Source organism: Carassius carassius, chromosome 25, assembly GCF_963082965.1.
Source record: "Carassius carassius chromosome 25, fCarCar2.1, whole genome shotgun sequence".
In the NCBI taxonomy this organism is placed as follows: domain Eukaryota; kingdom Metazoa; phylum Chordata; class Actinopteri; order Cypriniformes; family Cyprinidae; genus Carassius; species Carassius carassius.
The window spans coordinates 2878096-2891213 of NC_081779.1; the positions used below are offsets into that span (position 1 = coordinate 2878096).

The following is a 13118-nucleotide window of genomic DNA, read 5'->3' on the forward strand; positions in this document are numbered from 1 at the left end:
ATAAAAATACTCAAGCATTTATTAATGTTAACTCCGGCGTTTACTATTGCACTAAAAAGTTGAATGTTAGTATTTAATGGATCTGGACCGAAGTCAAGAACTAAATGTTGACGTTAGTTCATAAAAATACAGCTGTTCAAAGATGAAGACCAATATATATAGTGCATTGTTAATGCATTTATAAATATTGTTATTAGTACTTTCTTGCATTCAAAACCATCGACTTTAAAAAGAGAAAATGCATCTTATGTATATGTTTATAGGGAAAAAAGCTTACATTAGAAGTCTAAAATTGTTTAGTCAAAAATGTAAAAAAAATTAAATGTTATGGTCCATGTACTTTTAAAAAGACTCGTGAGATATCAAGAGACTACTTATGATTTTCTTCAACATTTACATTACCATTTTTCTTACACAATACAAAGGAATAATATTTAAAAAAAAAAATTGTACAAAAATCTAGTTATAAAATGTATAAAAACATATATTTTTAAATAAAACATTTAAACATTTTCTTAAATTAAAACCCCTGATTTAGTACTTTAGTAGCCAGTACTTTTATCCAAAGCATGTTCAGTTTAATCATGATTTTGATGACTCGTTTCAGACAATGGTCATTTCTGAGCATGATCAGATTTTGTTTTTCAGTAATTGACTAAAAAAATACTAAATACATAAAACTCAACTCAGTCATTACCTTTTATTACTATCCCTAAAAAAATCACAACCAAAGGGACTAGCAGAAATAAGACGAAACCTTCAGATAATAACATTTTATTAGTTAAAAGATCTGTACAGATGCTTCTTCTTCCTGAGAATAATTTATATTAATGACAAAATGGATTTCACGATTGTTCTGTACACAAAAAGTAATTCTAGTCCAAACTCAAAACGGGTTACTTCAACCCTAGTGTGGTAAAAAACAACAACAACATGATTTTACAGAAATTAACTCTTTTTAAAATGAATTCAGAAGGCAGCTTTGATTATAACAATTTAACAATGTGTGCTTCAAGTGACTGATATGTAGCTATATTGGATTCGGCGTAATATTTTTCTCACATCAGGAGCTGGATTTCCCTCTCAGTCTCATACAATCTGTTTAAAATCTGTTAAATATGACTGTGGTTTGGCTTTGTGAGTCTGTACATGAGAGCGCATGCTCGTGTCTCAAGTGTCTCAGAGGATGTTGTTAAAGCACCTTGATCACCGAAGTCTGAGATCAACATATCGACAATATAAAAATCGCTGATAAGTCTTTGGATCACTGGAAAACCATTATTGGAGATCATTGGGTTCCAGTTGCAGATTCTCCAGCGCTGAGAAAGTTCATTTCTGGTTACAAAAGAAAACACGATGCTGCTAACGGTTATAAAACAATACGTCTGCGATATCCTCTCCGGTCCACCGAATCCCCAAGAATCTCGATTATAAAAGGTTTATGCACGTTGCTGTTTTGTTGAGCTGTCCTCGTGATGATCCAGCATCAGGAGAGTCAGCGCATCTTCAGCCGAGCCTGGTCGATGACGTCCAGCAGGTTCTTGGCGTCGACGGCGAGCGCGTGAGCCGCGGTCAGCATCTGCTTCTTGTAATCCTGCTGCAGGCTGGTCAAGACGTACTGCTGCGCCAGACGCATCTTACTGATGAGCTCCGCCAGGTCTGAGTTCAGCAGCTTCTGAGCCATCTCGATCTGACACACACACAACACACACTCAGAGGATGAGAGATCACAGCCAGACCACATGATTAAAACACACAAAACTTCTGTCAAAAAAGAAACAAGAAAGCATTAAAGGCTCCCTGCATTGTTTTCTGAAATTAAGAAATGAAGACAAACCGTAGTATTGTTGCTGTAAAATATTATATTATTATTTTTCAAAAAATACTTGATTTTTATTTTACATTGAAGTATTTTAATAGCAATTTTATTTATTGTGTTTACTAATTTATTAAATAATAATATAAAAATAATTCAATAATGACAATATCAAATAATGAAAAATAATCATCTATTGTTATTATTATCATTATATATTAACATGTACACGATACATATTAACATGTATCGTGTAATCAAAACCATTTGGGCCAAATGGTGTTGCCCTATTAACCTGGATTTATATATATATATATATATGTGTGTACAGAAATAAAAATTCAAATTCAAAATAATAAACATTTTTCTTCCAAATCATGCATCCCTAAAATACAATATATTCGAGCTGGAATACATGTGTTATAAGTAAGTAATTATATTTATCATACAATTGTATTATTATAATCATTATTATTAATGTGAATTAGTGAGTAGATGAAATGTTAAACATTTCAGACTGTAGTATGCTAATGCTGTGTTAAATAAAGGCTTTTTTTTAGCATATTGCTATTTATGTTTTGATTTTTAGCTTTTGTTCCATTTTAGGATTTATATATTTTCAGTTATTCATTTTAGTTCTAAAAGTTTAATTCTAATTGTAATATATATATATATATATATATATATATATATATATATATATATATATATATATAAATTTATATTTAATTTATATTTAAATTTATAATATGCATATATCAAAAGAATAATTAAAACACAAATAAATTGTTTAATTCAAAGCAAATAGTGTGGTTTGGTTAATGCAACAAAAATGAATTAATCTGTAAATAACAAAATGTTAAATTTATTTAATAAATAGATTTTAATGTTGACTATTTATGCTGGGCCCTAACAGAATGGGAAAAACACTATTTTGCAAAAAACCACCAGACAAACAAAAAAAGCCCTTTTCCTGCTAGCACCTCTCTGTGAGTGCTGGCCGGTAACACCGGGATGGTCTCGTCCACCGTCGCTAGTAAAGTCCTGAGCGCCAGTCCAACATCCTGAGAGGAGACACCAGAGACACTCATCAAACACACGTCACACAGAGACAGCCGTCATGAGAGTATCCCAGCATGCCCTGCTCCTGACCTTCACCATGGGGACGTACTCCTCGGGCGGCGCGGGCTGGATGCGGCTGGACATCTCGATCACGGCCTTCACCAGCCCCGTCACGTTCTCATACACCTTATCACTGGAGCGGTCCAGGTTTGCTGTGGGAGGAGGACTGATCTCCTGAGGCTGGATCTGAGAATCAAACCGGCCGGGATCACAAACTGAGATTCATTCATGATTCACACACATTTACACGGACTTCTCCCAGATTACTGGATATGGATTTTATTAAGAAATAGAAGAGAGTTGAATCATTAGGTTTAAATGGTTGTACTCAAAGTTCAAAGATGATCTACATTAGCCCTTACAAAGCTCATTTCCATTTCATTTTGCTTATTTTTGCTTATATTTACATGATTTTTCTAGACGTATAAATCACAAATATAGAATTTGCCAGGTTAATTAGAATGTTGAATATCATTAGAATGTTGATTTTTTTTTTTAAAGAAAAATGATAAAAGATAAAGATTCTTAAAATGTACAATCTAAAAATTCTTAAATTAACAATGATTATGTTAATTTATAATCATTCACAGTTCTGTGATGTTTATTAATGGTCAGATGACATGCATGTAAACAAACACAAGATTTCATAATTTCTTTGAAGTATGTTTTTTAAAATTGTATTTATTTGTTAAATTATTATGTTTCCCTCAATTAACGTTTTTTTTAATAATGTTTCAATTAGAGTAATATAATTATAAGTGGTTTATGACTGAAATGAGCAGAATAAATGTGGAATTTTATGAAGACATTATATTTGATAAATCTAAAATAATTTATGGTTCGTATTATAATATTATAAATTATTTATGAATGAAACAATCAGGATACAATTGGAATTTTATGAAGGTGTTCAATATTATAATTGATAAATCTATAATCATTCATGGTTCACGATCACATGACATGCAGGACAACAAAAACATTTCATATTTATGAGTTATTTTATTTTTAATTATTTGTTTTAATGACCAATTTATGAATGAAAGAATTATAAATAATGTAATTATAAGTGATTTATATATAAAACGATCAGAATAAAAATTAAATTTTACAAATAATCATAAATTCTCTAATGTTTAATAATGGTCACAAATGCAGGTCAACAAATACAATATTACAACATTTTTTCAATACTTTTTAAATAAATATATTTTTAATCTAGATTTTTATTTTTAACATTATTTATTTGTCTAATTAATTTTTTTATATAAATAAGTAATTTATAAATAAATCTGAATAAAATAATAATATAAAATCAGAATAAAATGAGCATTTTTTGAAGATTGTCATTATTAGAATTTAAAAATCTATTGTCATGTATTATGTGTACAATTAAAATAGATTTGTTCAACAGAAATGATTCCCATATTTATATTTAAAGAAAAAACGTCCATTGTTGACTTTAAATAGATGAGTGTGAGTAGAGCGGCCACTAGTGGCCATACAGTGAATAACACACACACACACACACACAGGTCTTACCCTCCAGGGCTACGTGCAACAGTGCAGCATAAAGCAGGTGAGCGTGTGTGGAGGGAAAGTGGGATGCAGGAAAACAGAACAAATTATTATTAATGCAAACAAGCAAACAAATCAAAACTAATAAAGTCATGCAGCTTCAGGTCCAGAAGAGGTGTGATGGGAAACTGCTCATGTGATTATAACACATGGCTCAAATACAGATGTTTCAAATGTCCAGTTGCATCCAAAAGAAACACGATCAGTTAGTTCAGCTTCTGAGGATTTATAATATCCGCACAAGAATCTGCCATAATAATGACTCACAGGAAAAAATACATGCAGAAAAACATTTACCTCTTACATAATAGCTACGGGGAAAAAAACACGAATGCATATGCTCTCCAAAACAACCCAGAATAATTTAATATTTTAATTAGTATTTTTTATAACTATTACTATTACTATACATACATATATATTTTTTTTATTTATATCAGTATACTAAAATAAAAGATCATTTATTTTAATTGTTTTAATACATCAACTAAATGAGAAATGGTGCCTAGCTAAAATAAGATTAAGTTTTATTTTATTTATTTATATTAAAAAAAATATTTTTATGGTTCTCGTTGTAATTTTAGAAAGTCAAAAAGAGCTTTATTGCGAAGTATGTGTTTACACACACAAGGAATTTGTCTTGGCATCAAGAAGAAAATACAGACACAGTGCAGACAAACATAGGAATTACATAGTAGAGATGAAATATTAATCAACTTTAACTCAAAATTAGTTAACTATAATAACCCTGAGTGAAACTTTATATGGTCGAAAGTCTGAGAAATCTATAGGAATATTACAAATCTGACTCCCATCAGATGATTTCAGAGTGTGTAGCAAACGTTTGCAGACAGGTGTGTGAAACGCAGAAAACTAAAAACAAATTCTTCAGTTTCTCTCTCTCTCTCGAGAAAAGACGGAGTGTTTTTCTGCCATCTGGAAGGTTATAACAACAGGAAAAATGAAAAAACAGATCCAGGCAAAACTGATCTCTTATATAAGAGCCATGAAAAAAATACACGGCTCCCAAAATATTCTTGGCACAGTTAAGTGTGTGTGTGTGTGTGTGTGTGTTTTACTTGAAATAAACATCAACTTAAATTAAAAAAAATCAACTACATGGCAAGGCACCATTTCTCATATTCATTTAGTTTAACTTTATGTACTAGATAAAATAAGTAAATAAATAGATAAATAAATCTATATACATATCCACAAAAAAACTAATACAAATGGCAAATTAATAACTAAAATAAAAATGCTAATTTTTTTTGGTGAATATAAAGAATAAACTGTTTTGTTACTTGATTGAAAATAAACAACTGAAATAAAATATTCTAAAAATTAAACTTATTTTATTTCAACTAGTTGCCTATTTCTCATATTCATTTAGTTTAACTTGATATTAAATATACATATATATACACACACACACACACACACTAAAAGTTGAACTAAAACTAAAAACTGTAGTAGTAAATAGTAGGAATAAAAAGTATAGTAGTACAGAGATAATAGTGAAACTCTTTCTGTCTTCAGGATGGATGTGGATTTGTTTATTCAATGAACTTTAGGTGCACTACTGAGCAAGCGTCTGTGTCCTGATCAGTGTGTGAGTGTGTGTGTGTGTGTGGTGGTTTTTCTCTGAGGTTTGGCTGGAGTGTGTTCTGCTGATGAAGATCAACTCTATCTAAACTCTATGTGTGTGTGAGTGTGTGTGTGTGTGTTACTGTTCATGAGAGCAGCATGCAGAACACAACAGCCAATCAGCATGCTCTCAGCATTCACCTCCCGTAGACGTTAACACAACATCATGCCTGGGGAAGTGAGTGAGTTAGTGAGTTAGTTAAGGGAGTAGCACGCACCTTGACCCCCTCGTTGTAGCTGTCCGCGGGGTTCAGGTTGGTCAGGTGACTCGGAGCGCCGGGACGGGGCGGCTTCTTCGGAGGAGCCACATGTTCTGTTGGACACAGGAAGCATCACATGATTCTCTGCTCTACTGTTTTCATTATTAGTCATTATAACACAATTCTCATTGGATGAGACACGTTCAGCGCTGGTCATAAATGCATTGCATTCTGTATTAATGCACAAAAACTACAAATCATATGGAATTATAATACTATAGACTAAGTTTAAAATAATTAGTATGGAAATGTTGTTTTATTTAACTTTTTTAAAAAAGTTTAATGTCTTAGAACAGCATTTCTTGCGGGACAGTTTTCATTATTTATACATTTATACATTTACATGAACAGATATTGAAAACAAATATTTAAATATTACATTTTAATCACTGTATTACAGCTTTGTATATTTATTTATTTGCACAATTTAAATGTATTAAATATTACACGAATTTCCATTCAAATGTAATTACTGACTTAGGTTATAGTATTATAAGTGTAATCTTTAAAGAGATTGCACTTATAATAAGACATTTCTAAAATTATAATTTTATATATATTATAATTGTATAATATATATATATATACAATTTCAATATATATACAATTTATATATATATACAATAATATATATAATATATTAATAATATATATATACAATTTCAATATATATACAATTTACAATATAATATAATATATATATACAATTTCTAGATTTAAATATTATAAAATAATTAAAACAAAAAAATTATTTGAAAACTACGCACACAGAAGTTTACAACCAGTAAAAATGACAAAAACACCTCTGAATTACTAAAGCTTTAACTAAAATGAAACAGCTAAATTTTTATAATAAAAATCCAATTTTTGGAATGAAATATTATAATTGCATACGGTATTTGAGATGTTTTTCAATAACTGCCACCAGAAAATTCCAAACGTTCTTAGTAACTATCGAGACTTTTTTTTTCAGGCTGAAAGATTTTTCCAGGTTTGTCACGAGCAGGTAAATTAGTTTTATGTGAGAAGATAAAATTCTCTGATCCATCTCTGTATAAACTGAAATGAAAATGTGTGTCTGTACCTGCTTTACCCACGGGCTGATAAATGTGCTGCTTCCCCATCTGAAACAAAACAGTCACAAACAAGCCATTACAACCCCTTCTCCTCTGGACCCTTCATGCTGCCCATCAGGGTGGAATTCTGGGTAGTTTGTGAAGCTAGATAATGGAGATGACTCCTGTTTTTCACTCATTATGTGTCAAAGATGATGAAACCCCCACGATGCCCCTTTAATTAACCCTTTCTCCTCTCAGGGTCTCAGATTCCCAGAGTTCTGCTCTCTGCTCAATGAATTCCTTCTGATGGAGTCTGAGGCTGTTTCTCCTCTGTTTGGAGTACGATCGGTGTTACTGGCTGCGACTCTGACAGGAAGTGAGGAGCATATGGTGTCCTCGCTGTGGCACTGTAAATCTCCCTCAGGGAAGAAACAAAAACAAGCAGGGAATCATGGGAAGTGGCTCACCGAGGCCTGGAGAGCGCTGTCCTCGCGGTCGATGCTGCCCCTCGAATTCCTCGACTCCGGCTTCTGAACACACACAACCATTACTCAAACTTATGTATTAATAAATCAGTCATCATTCACTCATCACATGACTGGATTAAAAGCACAATCACATCAAAAACAACAAAACGGAAACTTTTCAAAAAAATGTTTCATTTTCAAAATTTGTTACTATTGCTATATTTAATAGTAATTTTAGATTTTTTCCAAATTATTGTTTATTATTAGTAATAGATGTCTATAACAAAGTTATTGCATGTTTATTATAAATATTATAATATAATATATGATTAAACAATCTAGAAAAATATTGAAACTTTTTTTAAAGACTATATTAATTTGCATGAATTTATTTTCAAAGCTTGGAAATCACAATTTTAAAAAAATCGATTTTTCACACATAAAATACAAATATGCATATATATCCAAACATAGAATAATAATAATAATAAAGTTTTAATATTTAAATATCTGTAATTTCATAAATATTTAAAACATTTTTGAAAATGTAAATATTTTTCACAGAATTTTTTTTGTGACCTTTGAAGTTATATTAATTATATATTTTTATAATAACAATAATAATAAACAATTGAATATTTATTTTTTACCAGCAATTTGAAAATCAATATCTATTGTTTAAATGTTTTTTTTATTTTTTTTATTACATTTTCACTCTAAGAATTTGAATGACTTTTAAAAATAATATCAATTTGCGTGACTTGTCCAGGCTTTTTAAAATCCCCTGACACGTCTACTTTCTCACCTGACAGATCTCAAGATCTCTCAGACCAACAACAATGAAGGAGTGACAAACTTAACAACAAGTTCTTGCTCAACAAAGCATCTACAAAAATAACTCCCCAACCCCAGATCATCCCTCTCTATGGAAGTCCAGTTACCGTCTTTCCAAAGCAGAACTTGAAGAGATGCATCCTGTGAGCGAGGGATCGTGAGCGCGCCGCGGCGAGGAAAGAGACAGTTGTGTGTGTTTCCATGAGAGATGTGAGTCTGTCTGCAGAAACTCACGGCTCTCTCTCTCTCTGTGCCTGGTTTTCCTCTCTCAGGCTCCCTCACATGTCTTTTCCTGTCGGTCTGTCCTCTCTTTCACATCCCACGCTTCCCTTTCCTCCCACTGGTTTTACACAAGCAGAAAAGCTCCTGGTATGTGCTGCTGACTCGGGCTCTGATCTCACTCACACAACACATACTGCTCCAACAGCAACAATGATACAGTAATGTGCAGTATGCACATTTTTTTGCATGGAAAACCCAGATGAATGTCTGAATTTGCTTAGAATCAAAGTGCATGGAACGCTGTATCCCACAATGCACTGCACTCGATTTGACTTTCCATTTCCAGTGCAATGAATGAAGCGTGAGTGATAGCAGTCACATTTTTTTTTGCTTCTTGCATCTTACTTTCTTTTGCAGACTGTTGTATAATAAGACATTTTTTATGCAAACCTTTATGCAAAAGCTCTAGAGTTTATTGAATTTATTTTGTCAGATGATGTTAATCCAAGCACAAGGATGAAACTATATGCTGTGCAAACACTAACTCAGCTGTGCTTGATTATATTGAATGAGGTCAATATTTAATTATAAGTTTTCAATGAGGCCACAATATTTGACCCTGGAGCACAAAAGCAGTCTGAAGTCTCTGGGGTATATTTGTAGCAATAGCCAAAAAACATTTTATGGGTCAAAATTATCGATTTTTATGTCAAATATAATTAGGATATTAAGTAAATATCATGTTCCATGAAGATATTTAGTAAATTTCCTACTGTAAATATATCAAAACCTCATTTTTGATTAGTAATGTGCATTGCTAAGAATTCATTTGGACAACTTTAAAAACGATTTCCTCAATATTTAGATTTGCACTCTCAGATTCCTTATTTTCTCAGTAAAATATCGTCCTCTTAACAAACCACACATCAATGGAAAGATTATTTATTCATCTTCCAGATGATGTATAAATCTCAATTTCGAAAAATGTACACTTCCACTGGTTTTGTGCTCCAGGGTCAAATATTATCCTTTATAGAGCTGTAGCTGAAATTGAATTTATAATTAACAAAAAAAATTAACAAAAAATAAAATAAAATACAATTTGTATTGTAAAAAGCATTTCTAAAATGTAAAACCATTTCTAATTTTCATTTAGTTTAATTCTAGTACTTGATGTACTAAAATAACAAACTAAAACTGAAATAAAAATTCATATATATTTTTTTTTTATTAAAATTAAAAAACTAATTCAAAATACTAATTTTAAAATTACATCAGTGGTTCTAAAATAACACTGATATATAAATAAACGTAATTACTGAACTATCAAAAAATGCAACAACCCGTGATCATTTAATATATAAACCATTTATTCATCGAATATTCAGTAGAAATAATTATATTTTGATGTGTACCATTTTTGTTTATAGAATAAATATATATATTTTTATATATTTTTTTTTTTATAGATATGGTCAAATTGCTCACCATATCAGTGTTTAATCCAGAGTCAGACTCAATCGGATTCTTTTCTTTTGAGAGGAGTATTTGTTTTCATCAATCAGAGGAAGCAGAAGCTTACGCTTCTCAGAGCGGCTCCAACCACACGCTTTCCACCCATTCCCAGCAGCCTTCACTGCCAAACCAAACGCCCCTCAGCCCCGCCCAACTTTCCCCTGGACGGAGAGCCCAGTCTGTCCTGACAACAATCCTCAAATCTACAGACAACATCATTTTAAGTGTCAATTGAACACCTCTCTCTCTCGGCACACAGGAAACTGTTCTCAGCAACATCTCACCAACATTCCCACATTACTATAAATATGAGGCCTAAAATATCATCTGGAAATAAACAGCTTGAGAAACTCAGGAGGGGTTTGGCAGAGATGAACGCGACCGATAAAAGAGTTTGGAAGTGCTCACAGATTTACAGCTTTGTTTTCAGGACTGAATCTGGGAGATCAGGACTTCTTCTTCGTTTTCTTCCCTTTCTTCCATCCACTGTAACTCATTTTTAATAGTAATTTTCACATTTATTTTTTAAACTGTTTATTATCCTAAATAAATATGTGTAATAATGTTATTGCGTTTTTAATTATAAATATTTATTAGATATTTATCTATAATTTAAGAATTACTATAATTTTAGAAAAATTATAAGTTAAATACAAATTATAACTATTATTATAAACTGCATAATACACAATTATATAATATTCTATAAATATTGTTGTTTACATATTTAAATATACACACAAACTATATATATATATATATATATATATATATATATATATAACTTTACTTTTTAATTTCACTTTTGACATTACCATGACTTTTTAAAATTATATTAATTTAATCTTTAATTTAATCTTTAATCCAGGTTTGAAAATCAATTACGAGGTTTTCACATATAATATTACTACAACAACTAACAATAATAATAAAAACATATTTATAGCGTTTTAATATTTGTATATATGTTATATTTCATTACATTTAATACTCTTCTTCATAAATATATTTAAATATATCAAATAAATATCTAAATATTTATAAAATGTATTTTATTTTATTTAATACTTAATTTTTTGTTTTTACTCTAGAAATTTCCATGACTTTTTAAGAAGTATAAGAATAAACATTTCAAGGTTTTCACATATAATACTAATAATAATTTATACTATTTTAATATTTGTATCTGTAATATTTTATAAAGGTTTATATTATAATAACTTTTTATATATTATATATTAACTTTTATTAGTATATATATATATATATATATATATATATATATAGATAGTAACTTTATTTCAAAGATTTTAGTTTAAATGATTGTTGGCTTCTGTTGTGTGAGTACCAGGAAGCTCTCCTCCTGCTGCAGCCATCTCTGGTCCTCCTCCATCTGCTGCTGCTGCTTGATGAGTGTCTCCTCCATCAGGTGACTCCGCCCCAGAGCGCCCCCATCCTGACACACACACGCAGCAGCAGTTATAACAGTGTTCCTCCGCTCAGTCACTCACGAGCGTCCCGGTGTCTTCACTCACCTCCATGTTTGGAGACCACACTGGCACTTCCTGTCTGTGATGGTTCCATGTTTCATGCGGGTCGAGGACGGAGGCTTGCGGCGGGAATCCCGCACCGGGCAGGTGTGCACCAGGATATCCAGACCCCTTGACAAAATGATGAGACATGGATTTCAATCATTTAGTACATGCTCCGAAATGCACCGGTAAAAGCTGTAAAAATCAATCAATAAATAAACAAATAAAACAGTCAAAGTCTTCAAAATTCAATACACTATACTGTGGCAATCAGTATTATTTATTTACTATTTTAAGATACTGTTTTTCTTAATGTTTTTATATTTTCATTTTGCATTTTAAACTTAGTTTAATTTTAAGTAATGTTGTTAGGCACTTTTATTATTTTTATAAGCTTTTATTTTTTTATATATATATTTGTATTTGTTTAATTTATTTTATTTGAATGTTATTTTTTATTTCCAATTAATTTTTATACTTACTTTCAGAACCTAAACTTATTTCAATGTTTACTCTAATATTTATATTTTATTATATTTCAGCTTTGATTTAGCTTTAATTATTATATTTTAAGTTGTAATTTTCATTTTGGTTTAATTAAAAAAGCAATTTTAGTACTTAGAACTTATTTCATTTTTATAAATTTCAGTTTATTTTTAAATGTCCAGTTACTGCTTTTAGTAATTATTTAAACTTATTTCAGCTAGTATTTTTCCATCTATTATTTATTTCAGCATTGAATTAGCTTTTATATTTTCAACTTTCATTTTAATCTAAATTTCTAATAATTTTATGTTCTTTTACCATTTTTTTAAATTATATTTAACATATTTTAATTTAGTTTTAATTTCTTTTCAACATTTTTACCCATTTTAATACATGCACACAACATAAATTATTTCAGCTAGTTCTTCATTTAATGTTTAATTTTATTTCAGCTTTTTAAAATTATTTCTCTCTCTCTCTCTCTCTATATATAAAATAAAAATAGGTTTTGTTTTATTTAATAATACTAGTAGCAATATTATATACCATTAAATACTGTACCATTGTATTTTATCCTTCCC

At 30.4% G+C, this 13118-nt stretch overlaps 2 protein-coding genes across 12 annotated transcripts in view; one reads left to right on the forward strand and one right to left on the reverse strand.

Moving 5' to 3' along the window:
- Positions 1-13118, forward strand: part of LOC132103913 (large ribosomal subunit protein P1) — a 241786-nt gene that overhangs the window by 38579 nt on the left and 190089 nt on the right. The window lies entirely within an intron of this gene.
- Positions 764-13118, reverse strand: part of LOC132103910 (focal adhesion kinase 1-like) — an 88004-nt gene continuing 75649 nt past the window's right edge. For all 10 annotated transcript variants that reach the window (XM_059508983.1, XM_059508982.1, XM_059508980.1 and 7 more), the window contains 8 exons: positions 12055-12180; positions 11868-11975; positions 7949-8011; positions 7508-7547; positions 6382-6476; positions 2969-3124; positions 2800-2880; positions 764-1690 (listed from right to left, as the gene is read on the reverse strand). In XM_059508983.1, the coding sequence (XP_059364966.1) occupies positions 1496-1690; positions 2800-2880; positions 2969-3124; positions 6382-6476; positions 7508-7547; positions 7949-8011; positions 11868-11975; positions 12055-12180 (864 nt within the window). In that variant the 3' untranslated portion in view covers positions 764-1495. The remainder of the gene's footprint in view (positions 1691-2799; positions 2881-2968; positions 3125-6381; positions 6477-7507; positions 7548-7948; positions 8012-11867; positions 11976-12054; positions 12181-13118) is intronic.